This window comes from Mustelus asterias, chromosome 9, assembly GCF_964213995.1.
Source record: "Mustelus asterias chromosome 9, sMusAst1.hap1.1, whole genome shotgun sequence".
Lineage (NCBI taxonomy): Eukaryota > Metazoa > Chordata > Chondrichthyes > Carcharhiniformes > Triakidae > Mustelus > Mustelus asterias.
This window is the reverse complement of record NC_135809.1, coordinates 67281893-67302906: the sequence shown is the minus strand read 5'-3', so window position 1 is coordinate 67302906 and position 21014 is coordinate 67281893. Positions and strand designations below refer to the sequence as shown.

General features: G+C 42.7%; 1 protein-coding gene across 3 annotated transcripts in view; it reads right to left on the bottom strand.

Annotated features, from left to right (window-relative positions):
• The window catches only part of ccdc77 (coiled-coil domain containing 77), a 141313-nt gene extending 121071 nt beyond the window's left edge, over window positions 1-20242 (bottom strand). For all 3 annotated transcript variants that reach the window (XM_078220315.1, XM_078220316.1, XM_078220314.1), the window contains exons 1-4: window positions 20035-20242; window positions 14234-14376; window positions 12430-12526; window positions 1035-1095 (exon numbers count right to left, since the gene is read on the bottom strand). In XM_078220315.1, coding sequence (XP_078076441.1) covers window positions 1035-1095; window positions 12430-12526; window positions 14234-14376; window positions 20035-20238 — 505 coding nt within the window. In that variant the 5' untranslated portion in view covers window positions 20239-20242. The remainder of the gene's footprint in view (window positions 1-1034; window positions 1096-12429; window positions 12527-14233; window positions 14377-20034) is intronic.
• Window positions 20243-21014: the final 772 nt, after the last annotated feature.

Below are 21014 nucleotides of genomic sequence, written 5' to 3'. Positions count from 1 at the left end.
ATCCGACCACCCCCCAGCATTGGGGAACCCATCCCCCACTCACTGGAACTACCCACCACCCCAGTGCTTCCACAACCCAAACCGTGTCCCACACCATTCGAGAGTTATACTCGCTCTGTGTCCCTGGTGTGGTCATCACGACTGGTTCTCATTTTTGAACACCAATTGTGATTCGCGCCAGTGTGACATCATGTCAACTGAGTGGGAGGATATTATAGCGTCAAGGCTGGTAAGTAGATGTTAATGTATTTTAAATTATGGAAATCAGAAAGGACATGATCCCGATCGCATCACCATTGGGGAAGATCTCAAACTCGGATCTTGCTAGCGCAAATCCCGTTATGGCCCTCTCACACGTTTTAGCAGCTGTAACAGGATTTGCGCCTGCTAAATTTCACCCACTATGTGCAGTTTTGGTCCCCATATTTAACAAAAGATATCTCTGCATGGGAGGCAGTTAAGGTTCACTAGATTGTTCAGTGGTAGGAGGTCATTGTTCTTTGATTAGAAGCCAAGTAAACTGGGCTTACAATTTTCTGGAATTTGGAGGGATGATCTCATTAAGATCAAAAAATGTTGAAGGGTCTTAATAGGGTAGACACAGTGATTGTTTCCATTAACTAGGGAGTCTAAAACACAGGGCAGTGTCTCAGGATAATGGACTGATCATTTAGGACAGTGGGTTAAGTAATTTATGCTCCAAGGGTTGTAAGCTGTTGGAATTTTTGATAGAGAGAATTTGAGATTCTCCATTATTAAATACATTTAAGCCTGGTACACACAAACCTTTGGCCTTTCACAATATTACAGAATACGGTGAGTCGGTGAAATTCAAGATCAGCCATGATCATACTGAATGGAGGAGAAGGCTTGATGAGCCATATGTCTACTTCTATTTCTTGTATTCTTTGCCTGAACTGACTGCTTGGTTGGCAATAAACCCAGCAGTCAGATCAAGGCTAATTAGGGATGGGCAATAAATGCTGCCCACATCCCATGAACGAATAATTAAAAAAATAAGGATTAACATTTACCATTCTTTGAAGATCTAGCTTCAGTGCACCCATGCTGCACAGTACGTTGGGGAATAGTGACCTGGAAAATAAATTTAAATCAGGTTATTTTTTGGATATGGAGTGGTACCAGTGGACTAGAGGATCAAAAATGTACATCCTTATTCAGAAAAAGCAGAGATAGATAAACCAGATAACTACAGGCCAATCAATGCAGTCAGTAAATAAAAAATTACTTGTGCATAGTCAAGAATAAATTTATTTCTCATTTGGAGATGAATATGTTAGTAAGAGAAAACCAACTCAGACCTGATTTTAAATCTTTGATGACATAACACAAAGGGTTGAAGGAGGTACTAGATAGCAGTTATAATAGAGGCCAGTGTTACTGATCCCCATCAGTACCCTTCTATCCTTCTTCACTTCATCCCATTAACATATCCTATTGTTCTTTTCTCTCCTAAATGTTTCTTGTAGTTGCCTCAACTACAACTTGTGGTTGTGAGTTCCACATTTCAACTGTGCTCTGGATAAAGAAGATTCATCTAAATAGCTAATTGGATTTATTAGTGGCTATCTTTTATGTATCTTTTGTACTCCCCAGAAATGAAAATATCTTCTCTACATTTATTCTATTAAACCATGTCCGTAATCTTAAAGTTCTCTATTAGGTCATGCATATTTCTCTCAAAAGCACCAGCATGTTCAATGTTTCCTGATGGATATAACGTTTCAGTCTTGTATCAATTTTTGTACCTTCTTCAGACACTCAAAGCCTTTTTAATGATTACAGAGATAGCAATGGTTTACATAGCTTTAAGTGAGGTCTAACCAAGGATTACAGAATTACCAAGTTTAACACAACTTCTCTGCTTTTCAATTTTATCCCTCCAGAAATGAACAAACTTTGTTTGCTTTGCAATTCTTAGTAACCTGCAGAGCTATTTTTAGTTATGTTTATCTGTAACCCAAACGCCTCTACTATTTCCAAAGATCACATGGCCTCATCATTCATCTTACCAAGGTAAAAGTCAGCTTAGCCAGGCGAACTTTCATTTGTTATTCTGCAAGTTTACTGTCTTCTTGTATTTTGTCAGTCTTCTGCTGTATTAACATCTTCCAGTTGGCTTCATCCACACATTTTGAAATTGTACTTCCACTTCTCAATTCAAAATTATGTAAATGGTAAACAGTGGTGCCAGCACTAATCCTTGTGTAGTGTAGTAAGTGTAGTTGTGGAATTTAAAAAAACATACAGTGGGTATGACCAGCTAGGGGCTAAATTAAAAAGCACCAAACACAAAGGTAATAGCTTCTGGATTACTACCTGAGGAATGAGCAAACTGGCATTGGGCAGCTAAAATCAGAAACATGAATCTGTGGCTGAAAAATTGGTGTGGGAAAATCAATTACAATTCATGGAGCACTGGCATCAGTAGTGGGGAGAGGAAACTATTGCACTGGGACAGTCATCATCAGAGATGCAGGACCAGTTTTCTGGCACATCACAGTTAAGGCTGCAGGGAGCACTATATACCACACAATGGGAGTGGGATTTGAACCCAGGCCCCCACAGAATTAGTTGGGCCCCTGGATTATGAATCCAGTGACAGTATCATTACTCAGTCTTCCTCAAAGCACACAAAGCTGCAAAAATTAGTGGTAGGCAGAAGATTGGGAAAATTTGAGAAACCAGCAAAAGATGATTAAAATAATAATGAAGAGGGGGAAATCTGAGTATAAGAGAAGTCTAGCAAGACATACAGAAATACAGTGAAAGCTTCTACAAGTACATCGAAAGAGAAGAAGGCAAGACTGGAAAATTGATAATGAAGAATAAGGAAATGGCAGACACCTGACAAGTCTGCATTAGGTCCGGGGCCATGACAACCATTAGCCTCAGTTTTTTCCAGTATGTTTTCTCCACTGATCGTAATTATTTTAATTTCTCCCTCTCCTTTGCCCCCTGAGTTTCTGCTATTGGGATTTATTTGTGTCTTCGACTGTGAAGAGATATATAATACTTGGTAAAAATCGCTACCTTTCTTTAAAATTCAGTTTACAGAATCTGGACGTCGCTGGCTGGGCCAGCATTTATTGACCATCCCTTGTTGCCCTTCAGGTGATGGCAAGCCGTCTTTGTGAATTGCTGCAGTCCGTAAGGTGTAGGTACACTCTGTTAGTGCTGTTAGGGAGGGAGTTCCAAGATGTTGACCCAGTGATAATGAAGGAATGGTGATATATTTCCCAAGTCAGGATGGTGAGTGACTTGGAGGAGAACCTCCAGGTAGTGGCATTCCCAGGTATCTGTCACTTTTGACAAAGGGTCATCTGGACTCGAAACGGCAACTCTTTGCTCTTACAGAGGCTGCCAGACCTGCTGAGATTTTCCAGCATTTTCTTTTTTGTTATCTGTTGCTCTTGACTTTATAATTGATAGTGGTTGTGCATTTGGAAGGTGCTGCCTCAGAGACCTTAGTGAATTCCTGCAGTGCATCTTGTAGATGGTACACATGGCTTCCAACATTCACTGGTGATGGAGGGATTGACTGTTTATAGGAGGGGTAGCAATCAAGCAGGCTGCTTAGTCCTGGAGTGTTGTTGGAGCTACACTCATCCAGGCAAGTGAGAGCATTCCATCACACTCCTGACTTGTACTTTGTAGACAGTGGATAGGCTTTGGGAGATCAGGAGGTGAGTTAATCACCACAGGATTCCGAGCCTTTGACCTGCTCTGGTAGCCACAGTATTTGTATGGCTAGTCCTGTTCAATTTCTGATCAATGTGACCCCCAGAATGTTGACAGTGGAGGATTCAGTGATGATAATACCATTGAATATCAAAGAATTTCATTCTTTCCCATTAATAAATTCCCAGTCTCACTCTTCTTTTTCTAGTTCATGTACACTTCTCAGAATTTTTCTTTCTTTCTCTGAAGACCAGTTAACCTAACATGTGGGAAAATGCTGGTAGTAGGTCATGTAGCAAACCGTGGCAAAGAGGTTAGCTCTGCTGCCTCACAGCGCTAGGTACCCGGGTTTGATTTGTGCCGCAGGTGACTGCCTGTCAGTGGGTGGGCCTAAGTGGGATGCTCTTTCAAAAAGTTGGCGCAGACTCAATGGGCCAGATGGCCTCTTTCTGCACTGAAGGGATTCAATGATTCTAAAATAATAATACAATCAAGCAGAGCCAAAACAGTTTTGTGAAAGCAAAATTGAATTTGACAATTTAATTAGAATTCTTTAAGGATGTAACAAGCAGGGTGGATAAAGGGGAACTTGTAGAGGTAGTGCATTTGGATTTCCAAAAGGCATTCAATAAGGTGTCACATAAAGGTTAGTGCACAAGATACGTTTTTATGAGCAGCATGTGGCACAGTGGCTAGCACTGCTGCCTCACAGCATCAGGGATCCAGGTTCGATTCCTGGCTTGGGTCACTGTCTGTGTGGAGCTTGCACATTCTCCCCATGTCTACATGGGTTTCCTCCAGGTGCTCCGGTTTCCTCCCACAGCCCGAAAGACGTGCTGGTTAGGTGGATTGGCCATGCTAAATCCTCCCCCAGTGAACCCAAACAGGCACCGGAGTTTTCATGGTAACTTCACTGCAGTTTTAATGTAAGCCTACTTGTGACTAATAAACTTTACTTCAACTTTGGTGTTGGGGTGATATATTAGAATAGCCAGTGGATTGGCTTACTAACAGGAAACAGATATTTTGGGGTAAATGGAACATTTTCAGGTTGGCAAATGCAACTAGTGAAGCATCACAGTGCTGACTTATCAACATTACAATCTATATTACTGACTGTGATGAAGGGACTGTTGCCAAATGTTCAAGCCAAATTTGCTGATGATACACAAGTAGGGAAGGAAGTTATAAGGAGGATACAATGGCCGGATTTTCCATTGATTGCATTGGGCGGGTTCAGCGACGGGAACAGAAAATATGAGAAGTGCAAAGTCACGCTTGTGTCAATGTGAAGGTTTTTCTTGATTGTCCCCTCCCCACGACAGTGGCGACATTCAACATTGGGAGTATCATTATAATATACTTGCATCTCATTAGAAGGCCCATACATCAGAATCATAGACCCCAAAGAAAAATCCATCCATGGAGCCATGACTTGTGCAAATCACAACTGGCAAGCACACCTCTTGAGGGAAGTTCGGAGCTGAGTGCAGCGTTCATGCAGTGGCTCTATGTAATCAGGAGTTTGACATGGGGGTACCAGGTTCTGGCTCGGTGGACACGAAGTTTGACTCAGGGGTACCAGCATTGATTCCAAAGGAGATCTTACGGACTTCTTAGAAGAGCCCCGCAGTGAGATGGCAGGGCATTGGGTGGCAAGGCATCACAGAATGACAGGTCCACTCAAAACTAGGTTGCGGGGGCAGACAGCATATTGCCAAGGGCAAGGATAATTGAAAAACTTCTGTCATTAGTACCATTTTGCAGCTGAGACTGTTCAGCTGTAACTCAATTGGCATACCTGGAATCAAACTAATCACAAAATTATGTTCACTCAAGTAAGGATGACTTTGTAGGTATGCCATAATTGTTTCCGGTGTCAGGTCTGTCCAGTTTCATTCTTTTTCAACTTTTCTGTCACAGACATGAATGGTTTTACTGAGACCAGCTTTAAATTCCAAATTTATTAATTCAATTAAAAGTCCATCAGCTGCCATGGTGGGATTTGAACCCATGCCCCCAGAGCATTAGCCTTGGCCTCTGGTTTGCTGGTCCAGACTCATTCCCATTATGGCACCACCTGGATTGGGATATATTGACAAGTAGAGCAGGCTCCTTGGACCAAATGGCATACTCCTAATCCTATGATGTATGCTATTCTGATTCTTTAGTTGCATTTAATGGACTCACACAAAAACAGTAATGAGATTAAAGAGCATTGGCAATGACCTGAACTTCAAGTTATGCACATGAGAATTAAAAGTACGAGTAGGCCATTCTGCCCCTCGTGCCTGCTCTGCCATTCAATAAGATTAAGCCGATTTGATTACGATCTTAATTCCACTTTCCTGCCTACCATCGATATACTCTGACTCCTGTGTTAGTTAAGAATCTATCTCTTCTGACTTAAAAATACTCAAGGGGCGGCACGGTAGCACAGTGGTCAGCTCTGCTGCTGCACAGGTCCAGGACCTGGGTTTGATTCCCGGCTTGGGTCACAGTCTGTGTGGAGTTTGCACATTCTCCTTGTGTCTGTGTAGGTTTCCTCCGGGTGCTCCGGTTTCCTCCCAGTCCAAAGATGTGCGGGTTAGGTTGATTGGCCGTGCTAAAATTGCCCCTTAGAGTCCTGAGATGCGTAGATTAGAGGGATTAGTGGGTAAAATATGTAGGGATATGGGGGTAGGGCCTGGGTGGGATTGTGGTCGGTGCAGACTCGATGGGCCAAATGGCCTCTTTCTGCACTGTAGGGTTTCTATGATTCTATTAGCGCAGCCTTCACTACTTTTTGGGGGAGAGAATTTCAGACTCGCAAGCCTCAGCAAAAAATTCTCCTCATATCCCCATCTTATTATTAAACTGTATTCCCTCATTCTAGTCTCACCCACAAGGGGAAGCATCCTTTCAGCACCACCCCACCAGGGGTTCCTTCAGGATCTTATGTTTCAATAAGCTCACTTCTCATTCTTCTAAACACCAATGGATAAAAGCCCAACTTGTCCAACCTTTCCTCATAAAGTAACCCTTTCATCCTGCAAATCACAAATAGGCTTACATTAACACAGAAGTTACTGTGAAAATCCCCCGGTCGCCACACTCCGGGAGAATTTAGCATGGTCAGTGCTCCTAACCAGCACATCTTTAGGACTGTGGGAGGAAACTGGAGCACCCCGAGGAAACCCACTCAGACATCAGGAGAACGTGCAGACTCCGCACCGACAGTGACACAAGCCTGGAATCGAACCTGAGTCCTGGCGCTGTGAGGCAGCAGTGCTAACCACGGTGCCACTGTGCCGCCCCCCCCCCCCCCCCCCCCCCAATCTGAACTGATCCGAATGCAATTCTGTCCTTTATTAAATAAAGAGACTAAAACTGTATACAGTACTTTATATATGGTCACACCCACAGCCAGTACAACTGGAAAACGTCCCTTCTTTTAGATTCCATTCTCCTTGCAATAAACAACAACATTCCATTTTCCTCTCTAATCAATTATTGTACCTGCTATTAATGTTTCCTGGTACCAGAATAGCCAGATCCCTCTGTACCCCAATGTTCTGCAATCTGTCTCTATTTAAATAATACACTACTTTTCTATTCTTCCTGCCAAATTGGACAAGTTCACATTTTCGCACATTATACTCCATCTGTCAAGTTTTTGCCTTTTCTCTGCTTTATGCTTTAAAACCCTTATAACTGCTATACATCAGAAAATCTTCATTACAATGTAGGTCAAGTTCAAAGTGAAATTAAACCTATGGACTTGCAGGCAGCTTAGTTTAACAGTAAGTTAAACTGAAATTTAAACCCTTTTTTAGGACCCAAATGTAGCTCAAAAATTAAACTTGTATGTTATTTCTAACACACAATACAAATATGAATTACTTAAGCTATCTCAATTTTCTAACACTTATCTAACTTTGTGTCATCAACAAATTTAGCAACCACTCATTCAGTCTCATCATTCAAGTCATTGACAATAACTGTGAACATTGAGCCCAGCACTGATTCCTGTGGCATATCCATTTTTTAAGATTTTGCCAACCTGAAAATGATCCATTTATCCCTACTATTATTTCCTGTTAGTAACCAATCCTCTCCCCAGGTTAATGTTAACCCTTACACCATGACCTCTTTTGCGTAAAATTTGCAGACAATACAAAAATTGGTAATGCAGTAAATAGTGATGATGGGTGTGTGCAGATGGGGTGAAGCGCTATCCCACTGGGAGGACGGTTAACAAGAGTGAAACCTTAAGATTGTGAAAAACAAGAGTTTTTAATATAGCAACATGTGCATTTATTACATTTGATAAAGACCCCTAACAATGTGCCTAACTTTACCTGTGTCCACTCTGTGCCCTGACAATTCCTTAGCCTTTTGAACCCTCCCACTACATCTGGGCGTGTTCCCAGGGTGCACATCAGAAGTGGAGGTGGCCTGTTGCCTTCCAAGCCCTGTTGCCCGAGATGCCCTGGATGCAGATCCTCTGGAGGGCAAGGACCTGGGGGGCCTGGCCAACTCTCAGGTTACACCGGTGTTTCCATGTCACCCCCGTGTGCTGGTATCAGGGAGGAGGGATTCAGAAGGACTGGTCACTCCCAGGGTCTCCTGGCTGGAAGGCCCACAGTGTGATCCAGAGGTTCCTCCTCCTCCGGGTTCTCATGGAGATAAAGAGGCAGCTGGATTGAGCTCCAGAAGCCTCAACGTAATCTGACACTGTCAGTCCTGGAGGCCTGCCATTGTTTGCACTATGGTGTTGAACCCCTCAGCCATGGTCCTCAGGGACAGAGCCATGCTTCGGAGTTTTCCTGCCATCGATCTGACATCTTGCCCCAGGCTTTCCACTGCGGTCGCCATGCTTGCAGTGTTTGTCTAGGTGCTACTCATCAAGGTTGTGTTGAGGATGGGCAGTGGGACACTGCTGGTTGATGAGCCACAATCTTCTGGTGATATTCCTGTCGGCAAGGGACCTGGTTTTAGTACATGACCTGGCCAATGGTTTGGACAACATTCACTTGAGACTGGTCATCTGGGTGCAGCATAACAAAGTCCTCTTTGACCCTGAACCACAGCCCCATAATCTTTCCAGCAGCTAGATTACTTATTTTCACCTCTGTAACATTGCTGATTGATTGAACTAATTCTCATATTTTCAACATATTTGTCAAAGTGACTTTAACTTTGTCCTGAATAATGGTTTCTTTACTGAGGTTAAACTGATTGTTTTGCTGTTCACCGATTTACAGCACAGGAGGCCATTCAGTCGTGTTTGTGGCAGCGTTCCACAGGAGCAATTTATATTGTGGCATTCTAGTCCTCCACATTCTTCCTTTTCAGCCAACAATCCAATTCCCTCTTGAAAGCCTCAGTTGAATTACTCCCAGACAGTGCACTTTAGATCCTGACCACTGGCTGCATGAAGAGGTTTCTCTGTATGTCTCTGTTGCTTCTTTTGCCAATTTATGTAAAGCTATATCCTGATTTTCAATCCTTCCACCAATCATAGAAGAATCATAGAAACCCTACAGTGCAGAAGGAGGCCATTCGGCCCATCGAGTCTGCACCGACCACAATCCCACCTAGGCCCTACCCCCACATATTTTACCCGCTAATCCCTCTAACCTACACATCCCAGGACTCTAAGGGGCAATTTTTTTTTCAACCTGGCCAATCAACCTAACCCGCACATCTTTGGACTGTGGGAGGAAACCGGAGCACCCGGAGGAAACCCACGCAGACACGAGGAGAATGTGCAAACTCCACACAGACAGTGACCCGAGCCGGGAATCGAACCCGGGACCCTGGAGCTGTGAAGCAGCAGTGCTAACCACTGTGCTACCGTGCCGCCCCAATGGGAACAGTTTTCTCCCTATCTACTGAATCCCAATCCCTCATGATTTTAAGCAACTTGACCAAACCTCTTTTCAGATTTCTCTTTGAGCCACGATCCTTCAATCCTCCTGAGATACCCCTTAACAGTCCGACAGAAATAGAGGAGCAGATATGTAGGCAAATTTCAGGGAAATGTTAAAAGTACAGGTAATGATAGGGTTTTCAATTTTCCCAACGTTAACTGGCGTAGTCATTGTATGAAAGGTTTCAAGGAAGCAGAATTATTAAAATGCACCCAGGAGAACTTTTTAAGCCAGTACGTAGAAGTTCCTACAAGAGAGGGGTCCTGGACTTAATTTTACATTACAAAGCTGGGCAACTATCAGTGGGGGAGCATTTTGCAGGCAGCGATCATTCCTCCATTAGGTTCAAGGTTGTTATAGAAAAGTAAAAGGATGGGTCTGAAACCAAAGTTCTAAACTGGGGTGAGACCAATTTTAATAAGACCAGATATAATTTGTCCGGACTGGGAGCAGACACTTTTAGGTAAAATCTGTGACAAAACAGTGGAACGCATTCAAGAAGGAAATAGGGAGAGTACAGGACCAACATATTCCATGAAAGATAAAGGGTGGGCCCATCAAATCCAGCGAATGTTGGATATCAAGGGATGTACAGCCTTGGATAAAGAGAAAAAGGAATACTTATGGCAGACATTGAGGGCACAAAACAGCAGAAGCCTGAGAGGAATACAGAATGTGCAAGAGGGAACTTCAAAAGGAAATTAGGAGAGCAAAAAGGGGACATGAAAGTATACTGGCAGGTAAAATAAATGATAAGAGCCCATGGTGTTGGAGGAAACACATTGACATTGATAGAGAATTGACTAATGGGCAGGAAACAGCGAATGGGGATAAGGGGCTCGGTAACCAGTAGGGTTTCACAGAGATCAGTGCTTGGACTGTAACTGTTTACAAATATATATTAATGATTTGGAGGAAAGAAACAATTGTACTGTCACCAGATTTGCAGACGACACAAAAATAGATGGAAAGACAAGTTATGAAAGGGATACAGTTCACAAAGAGACATTTATCACTTAAGTAAGAGGGCAAAAAGTTGGCCAATAGTATATCATGTGGGAAAATGTGAAGTTGTTCATTGTGGAGGGGAGAACAAAAGAACAGAGTATTAGTTAAATGGAGAAAAACTGCCAAAAGCAGCAACACAAAGGGTCTTGTGGGTACTTTGTGCATGAAACACTGAAAGCTAGCACACAGGTACAGCAAGTAGGGCCTAGTGGGGGTAGGGCCTGGGTGGGATTGTGGTCGGTGCAGATTCGATGGGCCGAATGGCCTCCTTCTGCACTGTAGGGTTTCTATGATTCTATGAAGTAATCAGGAAGGCGAATGGAATGCTGCCCCTTATTTCAATGGGGTTAGAGTATAAGAGTAGGGAAGTCTTGCTGCAACTGTGAAAGGTACTGGTGAGACCACATCTGGAGTACTATGAACAGTTTCAGTTCCCTTGTTTAAGGAAAGATATTATTTCATTGGAGGCAGTTCAGAGAAGCTTCACGAGGGTATGGTGGGATAGTCTTATGAGGAAAAGTTAAACATGTTGGGAATCTACTCATTGGAGTTTAGAAGAATGAGAGGTGATCTCATTGAAACATGTAGAATTCTTAAGGGGTTTGACAGGGTAAATGCTAAGGGGATGTTTCCCCTCATGGGAGAGTCTCGGACCAGAAGAATCAGAATAAAGGGGTGCTAATTTAAGACTGAGATAAGGAGGAATTCCTTCTCTCAAAGGGCTGAGTCTCTTTGGAACACCTTACCACAGATAGCTGTAGTTGCAGATTCTTTGTGCATATTTAAGGCTGATATAGATTTTTGATCAGTAAGGGAATCAAGGGTCATGGAAAAAGGGCATGAAAATGGACATGAGGAATGTCAAAACAGCCACGATCCTATTGAATTGCGCAACGCTCACAAGAGGCCAAACGGCCTACGCCTGTTCCTATTTCTTACCATCAAATGCCAACTATATCAACAATTTGCATATTCCTCAGGCCAAAGGTTGAAATAGTAGCAATGGACCTCAATATTCTTCTACATTTTGTCGATATAGCAACTAGATTTAGTCTGTCACCAGTATTTTTTAGTTAAGGCAAGAAAGAAATTATCGATAAAATAATGAAAAAATGGATAGGAACAGGGCTGGGAGCACCAGCTAAATTCTGAATGGACAATGGAGGAGAATTTGCCAGTGATGAATTCAGGTGTGTGTGAAAATGTGAATTTTAAAATTTAAAAATGCACACAGCAGCAGAAAGTCTTTTTAGCAATGGGAAATGTGAGAGAAATCACGCTGTGATTGGTGAAATACTCAAAAAGATTTTACCGCATTTTAAACCGACAATTGCTCTAGTGTGGACAGTATAGGTAGTATAGGGGCTACGGCACCTATCAATTAGGTTATGGAAGGAATTTAATAATGTGTGACCATCCCCTTGCTTTTGAGGAATCTACAATTAGTTTAATTTTTGCAGAACATTTGAATGCCATTCATACAGAGAGGAAAGCATTTATTCAGGAGCGCTTTGAGGTATCGAATCAGGCTGAGAAATGAATTTTAAACCCAGGACAAGACATTTTATAAAACAGAAGGACAGAAAGAATGGTGAGATCCAGGAAAAGTTATCGGCACTGACGGCAAACTGATAATATTACATGGTAATCAAACTGTTAAGAGTACATTCCTAGCATTGATTACATACTGATCAAACCTGAACAGATGTTGGAAACTGAATAATAAATTTAATTTTGCAATTAGGTTCTCTGAACACAACAATGGTGAATAGCTGTCTCTCAGCCCATGGAATAACTACATTACCTTGTGTGGTGGCTCTTTGTGAAAGTAAGTGGTTGCTTCTGCTTCAGGGCCCACCAGGGCCAAGAGGTGTTGAACCTTTTTCCGATCTTCCAATTCCCTGTAATAACCAAATTTGACAAAATGTCAGCTCACCACCAGAAGAGATTTTAGATTGTTTAGTTATATTTTTATCAGGATAGGGGTAGCACGAGTGGAGGATGAAAGACTGGTCAAAGAATCACTGGAAGTCAAATCTGTGTCGGATTCAAACCATGAATGATATGTACTATCTGCGGCTGATTTGATGAGGTGGGCAGTGTGATGGAAGTGTAAGTAGGTGCTTGTTGCAGTGGAGAATAGAAGAAAAGAAGGGCCGCACGGTAGCACAATGGTTAGCACTGCTGCTTCACAGCTCCAGGGACCTGGGTTCGATTCCCGGCTTGGGTCACTGTCTGTGTGGAGTATGCACATTCTCCTTGTGTCTGCGTGGGTTTCCTCCGGGTGCTTCGGTTTCCTCCCACAGTCCAAAGATGTGCGGGTTAGGTTGATTGGCCATGCTAAAGTCAGAGGGTGGTTGTAGAGGGTTGCTTTTCAAACTGGAGACCTGTGACCAGCAGTGTGCCTCAGGAATCGGTGCTGGCTCCACTGTTATTTGTCATTTATATTAATGATTTGGATGAGAATATAGGAGGCATGGTTAGTAAGTTTGCAGATGTCACCAAGATTGGTGATATGGTGGACAGTGAAGAAGGTTGTCTCGGATTGCAACGGGATCTTGATCAATTGGGCCAGTGGGCTAACTAATGGCAGGTGGAGTTTAATTTAGATAAATGCGAGGTGATGCATTTTGGCAGATTGAACCAGGACAGGACTTACTCAGTTAATGGTAGGGCGTTGGGGAGAGTTACAGAACAAAGAGACCTAGGGGTACATGTTCATAGCTCCTTGAAAGTGGAGTCACAGGTGGAAGAGTGGTGAAGAAGACATTCAGCATGCTTGGTTTCATTGAGTCAGAACGCTGAATACAGGAATTGGGATGTCTTGTTGAAGTTGTACAAGACATTGGTAAGGCCACACTTGGAATACTGTGTACAGTTCTGGTCACCCTATAGAAAGGATATTATTAAATTAGAAAGAGTGCAGAAGAGATTTACTAGGATGCTACCGGGACTTGATGGTTTGAGTTATGAGAGGCTGGATAGGCTGGGATTTTTTTCTCTGGAGCGTAGAAGGCTGAGGGGTGATCTTATAGAGGTCTATAAAATAATGAGGGGTAAACATCAGCTGGATAGTCAATATCTTTTCCCAAAGGTAGGGGAGTCTAAAACTGGAGGGCATAGATTTAAGGTGAGAGGGGAGAGATACAAAAGGGTCCAAAGGGGCAATTTTTTCACACAGAGGGTGGTGAGTGTCTGGAACAAGCTGCCAGAGATAGTAGTAGAGGCGGGTACAATTTTTGTCTTTTAAAAAGCGTTTGGGCAATTACATGGATAAGATGGGTATAGAGGGATATGGGCCAAATGCGCGCAATTGGGACTAGCTTAGGAGGTTTAAAAAAAAGGACGGCATGGACAAGTTGGGCCGAAGGGCCTGTTTCCATGCTGTAAACCTCTATGACTCTATAACAATTGCACCTGCTTTTAACTAGGGAGAAACACATTACCAACACCGACGAAACAAATACCAACTACATCTGATATGATTGGAGGCACCAAATATCTCCTTCTAATTTTCAAATATTTTGTCTCAGGAACATTGTCGCACTACTTTTCATAGATCTGGCATAGTATCCAATACAGCAATTCACTAAACTCTTGTTTCCTACCTGATCTTTAGCCGGTCATTTTCAGCATAGAGTCTCAGTGCATGCTCACGTTCTTGAAAGAGATAAACCTGCATATCGCTGAGTGCTTTCTGTAACTCCTCAATTTCCTCTTCTCTCTGCCGCATCGTCCATTGGAGTTTATGCTGAGAAAATAATAGTCCATAACATTGTACAACTTAAAATAGAACAAAAATGTGGGTTAGAGATCAAAATAAAATCAGCAACACGAACAACGAGTTAGCTGAGCATCTGCATGGTGGTAACTCACACATTCATACAATGTAAATATCCTGACATTCTTTGATTTCTCTCCTGGAGCTTAATGTCGCATATCACCACAGCTGTCACTAAATCTCCCATAATTGAGTTAACTAGAATATTAGCACAGAAGGAAGTCATTCAGCCCTTCAGCATTTGCTCTTGGAAAGAGCTATCCAAATGGTTCAACTCCCCTGCTCCTTCCATATAGCCATGTAATGTTTTCCATGCCAATCACATTGCCAATTCCCTTTGGAAAATTTGTATTGAATTTACTTCCACCATCCTTTCAAGTAACTGAAATCCAGATCATAATTTGCACTGTTCCTAGTGAAAATGTTGTGCCTCTTCATTTAAACAGATATTGCAAAGAAAGATGGTATAAACACAGAACATGTCAAAGGTTTTAGCATTTTTAGAAGTGAACAAATCACCAGACCCAGATGGAATGTATCCCAAGCTACAAAGAGAAGCAAAAGGAGGAAATAGCATCATTTTTCCTTCCTACAAGTGTTGCGCCAGAGGACTCGGGAGCTGCTGACATTATCCTGTTGTTTAGAAAAAAGCGCGAGACCAAGTAATTACAGACCAGTCAATCTTACCTTGGTAATGGGCAAATGATTGCAAAAAAATGAGGGGTAGCATAAGTTGTCAATTAGAACAAGGCAATGGAATATACAATAAATGGGAGGATACTAGGAGTGTACAGGGAGAAAGGACGCTTGATCCAGATCCCTGAAAGTGGCAGGACAAGTAGACAGGATGATAATGAAGGCATACAAAATACTTTATTCCCTGAGGCAGAAGAGCTGGGAGATTAATCATGAACTGTATATGGAAAATTCAAGTAATGAAGAAAAAGTGGATAGGCTGAGGTTGTTTTCTTTGAAACAAAGACAGAAGGGCGATTTAGTTGAGGTGTATAAAATTGTGCAGTCTAAAGACTGGATTGGGAAAACTTATTTTCCTTAGTAGAGAACTTACTACCAGAAAACATAGATTTAAAGTAATTGGCAGGAAATTTAGAAGGAAATCGAGAAAACCTTTTCACCCAGTGGGTGGTGGGGTATGGAACTTGCCTCCAGAAAAGTGGTGGAGGCAGAAATCCTTAATATCTTTAAAAAATTAATTAAGTCTTCACTTAATGCTGTAGTTGTGTTCCCAAAAAATACAACATTAAATGAAATGTCACTGAATCAGATCTGCCCATTACACCGAATGTGAAAATATACAGGAATCCCTTGCTTCATAATAAGAACATAAGAAATAGGAGCAGGAGTAGGCCATCTAGCCCCTCAAGCCTGCCCCGCCATTCAATAAGATCATGGCTGATCTGAAGTGGATCAGTTCTACTTACCCGCCTGATCCCTATAACCCCTAATTCCCTTGGCGATCAGGAATCCATCTATCCGTGATTTAAACATATTCAACGAGGTAGCCTCCACCACTTCAGTGGGCAGAGAATTCCAGAGATTCACCACCCTCTGAGAGAAGAAGTTCCTCCTCAACTCTGTCCTAAACTGACCCCCCTATATTTGAGGCTGTGCCCTCTAGTTCTAGTTTCCTTTCTAAGTGGAAAGAATCTCTCCATCTCTACCCTATCCAGCCCCTTCATTATCTTATAGGTCTCTATAAGATCCCCCCTCAGCCTTCTAAATTCCAACTAATACAAACCCAATCTGCTCAGTCTCTCCTCATAATCAACACCCCTCATCTCTGGTATCAACCTGGTGAACCTTCTCTGCACTCCCTCCAAGGCCAATATATCCTTCCGCAAATAAGGGGACCAATACTGCACACAGTATTCCAGCTGCGGCCTCACCAATGCCCTGTACAGATGCAGCAAGACATCTCTGCTTTTATATTCTATCCCCTTTGCGATATAGGCCAACATCCCATTTGCCTTCTTGATCACCTGTTGCACCTGCAGACTGGGTTTTTGCGTCTCATGCACAAGGACCCCCAGGTCCCTCTGCACAGCAGCATGTTGTAATTTCTTCCCATTTAGATAATAATCCAATGTGCTATTATTTCTTCCAAAGTGAATAACCTCACATTTGTTAACGTTATACTCCATCTGCCAGATCCTCGCCCACTCACTCAGCCTGTCCAAATCTCTCTGCAGACCTTCTACGCCCTCCACACGATTCACTTTTCCACTTATCTTTGTCGTCTGCAAACTTTGTTATCCTACACTCAGTCCCCTCCTCCTGATCGTCATGTTGTCTCGTGCAATGTCAATTTCCTTAATGTCACTTTCTGATTAGAATTTTGAATTCTCATTGATTTGCTGCTGTTTCATGTTAACGTTGCTGTATGCCTGGACATCCCACGTAAATCCCCCCACGTTGAGCCTGAGACTTGAGTCTCGGTTAAGCAGGCAGTCTTGAGAGAGGGATTATAAGCCTGAGGCAGCTTGTTTTGCATAATATTCCACATTCACTCATTTTCAGAAACCAACTAACGACTTTAAGCGAGGCTTCCTGTAGTTAGGTTCTGTAGATCTTTCTCATCAGAAAAAAAACACATGATATTTTCCCAAATTCTCATTCATATATTAAATAACTTTTAAAACAGAACAGTATAATTATAAATACTGTGCTTGAATATGCACTCTGTGGATGACTAAACAGTCAGAAAACGGGATTCAGCTGGTTTCGGGATTCAACTTTTTCATGATACGTCATGGTCTATATTCCTATGTTTTGCTTTTCTATAATTAAGGATAAACTGATTGAGCACTTAGCAGAAATTCAAACTGATAAGAGAGCTAACTTGGATTTGTAAAGGATGGGTAAAGTCTAACAAGCTAAATTGAATTTAAAGATGTAATTATGGTAACAGATGGGGTATATGGCTGTGGATAGTTTCCTATAGGACTTCAGAACACATTTGATAGGAGACTATTAGCAAAAATTAAAGCTCATGCATTTGAAAACAAATGATCGACCTGCTTAGGAGATTGGTTAGGCAGTGGGAGACAAGAGAGAGTTGGGTTAATGGTTATGTACCTAAATTGGTAGCACGTGATCTGTGGTATCCCACAAAGATGTGTGCCATTTTTCAACAATTCACCGTATTGATGGCATGGATAACGCAATGGAGTTCCACGCAACTGAGTTTGACAATGACTGGCTGTATTGTAACTGGGAATGTCAACTTCAAAAAGAATATTGATAAATTAAGCGAGCAGCTGAAACTTTGGCAGATGATTCTGACACTACGTGAGGTTTTAGATCCAAGTATTATTTAAATGGTGAAAAGTTAGGAACTGTCAAGATGCAAAGAGATTTAGCAGTCCACACCCAAAGATCATTAAACTTTGCTCAGTCAAAAGGAAAACCAAAAATATGTTAATAGGATGTTACAACAAGAGTGCTAGAATATTTTGCTGCAGCTATACAGTAAACTGGACTACCGTGGATAGTTAGGAACATTGGACTTAGGAGGAGTAGGCCATTCAGGCCTTTGAGCCTGCTTCACCATTCAATATGCTGGCTGATCTGGTTGAGATCTCAGTGCTGTCTGGCCCTGTAATCCTCCAATCACTCCATTAAAAATCTGTCTAACTCTGCCTTGAATAAATTCAGTGAGTCTCCAGTGCTCTCGGAGGAAGAGAATTCCATTGCCGAATGACCCTTTGAGAAATAAAAAACTCTTGTCAGTCTTAGATGATAGAATTCTTATTCTTAAACTGTCCCTAGTTTTAGTCTCTCGCACAAATGGAAATGTCCTCATGGTATCCACCCTATCAAATCCACTCAGGATATAATATGCTTCAATAAGATCAATTCTCCTCCTAAAGTTCAATGATTGTAGGCCCAACCTGTTCAACCTTAAGATAAGCTTGTCATCCCAGGAATGCGTCGAGTGATTCTCCTTTTTACTGCTTCCAAAGCAATTATTTATTTTTCCCCAATACGGATACCAAAACTGTACACAGTATTCCAGATGTAGTCACACCAATGCCCTGTACAGTTGCAGTAAAACTTACCTCCTTTTACATTCTATTCCCCTTGCAATAAACACCAACATTCCATTTGCCTTCCTAATCACTTGCCGTACCTGTACGCCGACTGTCACAGTTGAGGTGTGAAGGAAAATATAGTTTTGTCAGTTGGACTACTTTACAAACTTATTTTTGCACCTTTCAAAATGGACATTTGCTAAGTGCTGCTTGATGGCGCCATTGATGACCCCTTCCATTACTGATGATCGAGAATAGATTGATAGGGTGATAATTGGCCAGTTGGATTTGTCCTGTTTCTTGTGTACAGGAGATAAAAAATTTTCACATTGCTAGATCAATTCTGGCCTTGCTGTCTACGCAAGCTCGACACAGACATTCTCCCGTGTCTGCATGGGTTCCTCCAAATGATCCGGTTTCCTCCCACAGTCCGAAGTTGTGTAGGTTGGATGGATTCGCCATGGTAAATGAGCGGAGTTGCAGGGATAGAGCAGGGGGATGGGCCTGCGTAAGATGCTCTTCCAGAGTCGACGCAGACTCGCTGGGCTGAATGGCCTCATTCTGCACTGTAAGGGTTCTATGATTCTTTGTTGGGGAGCTCCGGAGGGAACCGAGATTGATCATCCGCTCAGCACTTCTGGTTGCGAATGTTTCAGCCTCATCTTTTGCAAATGTGCTGGGTTCCTTCATCACTGAGGATGGCAATATCCTCCTCCAGTGAGTTGTTTAATTGTCTACCACAGTTCACGGCTGGATGTGGCAGAACTTAAATCTGATCCATTGGTTGTGGAATTACTCAATTCTTGTTTATCATTTGCTGCTTATGCTGTTTGGCACTCATGTAGTCCTGTGTTGTAGCTTTACCAGGTTGACACCTCATTTTTAGGTATGCCTGGTATTGCACTGGGCATGCTCTCCGACACTCTTCATTGAACCAGGATTGAACACCTGGCTTGGCGGTTTTGGCAGAGTGGGGGATATGCCAGGCCATGAGGTCGCAGATTCCGATCAAGCATAATTAAGTTGCTAATGATCCACAGCACCTCATGGATGCCTATTCCTGAGTTTCTAGATCTGTTCTAAGTCTATCCTATTTAGCACAGCGATAGTGCCACACAACAGTTACTGGTACAAATCAAACTTGAGGGGGTCAGGTTGAGAACCATAGGAATACATTGGCTTATGAAATACAAAATAAATCACCATGATTTTGAGACCAACAAGGCAGCATTCTGGTACCTGGGAATCAGAACTAATGCACACACATAATTTTGCACTGGAAAGTGCTTTACAATCCTGCCACTCACTCTGGCTTTATGAATAAATCGAATGTTTGCCGATTTTGAAGACTTGTTGAAATTAGGCAATGGCTCCTTCCAATATAAAAGCAGAAAATGCGAGATAAATTCAGCAGGTCTGGCAGCATCGTGAAAAACAGAGTTACTGTTTCGAGTCCATATGACTCTTCTGCCGAGCTTCCAATACTGCTCGCAGTGAGTTGCAAGTTTTACAAACCCTGTGCCAAAAGTGACTGATTTGTGACTTCCACCACTTTACTGTGCATATGGAGACCCACCTGCTCTTCATACGTCGCCTTATAGTTCCCCAGTCTTTTCAAGAGTGTCTCATGTTCCTCATCAAACTCTGCAATCTTTTTCCGGTAATATTCCAGAAGCTCCCGGGAAGGACGGAGAAAAGCCAGGCGCTCATTTAGTGATGGAATGAGTGGAAAATCATCAGTTTGGGGATCCTGTCGTTTGCCTGAATGCCGGCCCATCATTGACCTACATTACAGAAAAATAGATTTTGATCACAACAGGTCCACAGCAGACGTCATCTCCCTGTCCTACACTCAACCCCGGAACACCGAAATAACAAAGAAACATAGAAAAGCTACAGCACAAAACAGGCCCTTCGACCCCACAAGTTGTGCCGAACATATCCCTACCTTTTAGGCCTACCTATAAACCTCCATCCTATTAAGTCCCTGTACTCATCCAGGAGTCTCTTAAAAGACCCTATTGAGTTTGCCTCCACCACCACTGACAGCAGCCGATTCCACTCGCCCACCACCCTCTGTGTGAAAAACTTCCCCCTAACATTTCCCCTGTACCTACCCCCCAGCACCTTAAACCTGTGTCCTCTTGTAGCAGCCATTTCCACCCTGGGAAAAAGCCTCTGAGAGTCCACCCGATCTATGCCTCTCAACATCTTATATACCTTTATTAGGTCTCCTCTCATCCTACGTCTCTCCAAGGAGGAAAGACCGAGCTCCCTCAGCCTATCCTCATAAGGCATGCCACTCAATCCAGGCAACATCCTTGTAAATCTCCTCTGCACCCTTTCAATCTTTTCCACATCCTTCCTGTAATGAGGCGACCAGAACTTGAGCACAGTACTCCAAGTGGGGTCTGACGAGGGTCTTATATAGCTGCATCATTATCCCCAGACTCCGAAACTCAATCCCTCGATTGATAAAGGCCAGCACACCATACGCCTTCTTAACCACCTCCTCCACCTGCGGGGCCGATTTTAGAGTCCAATGGACCCGGACCC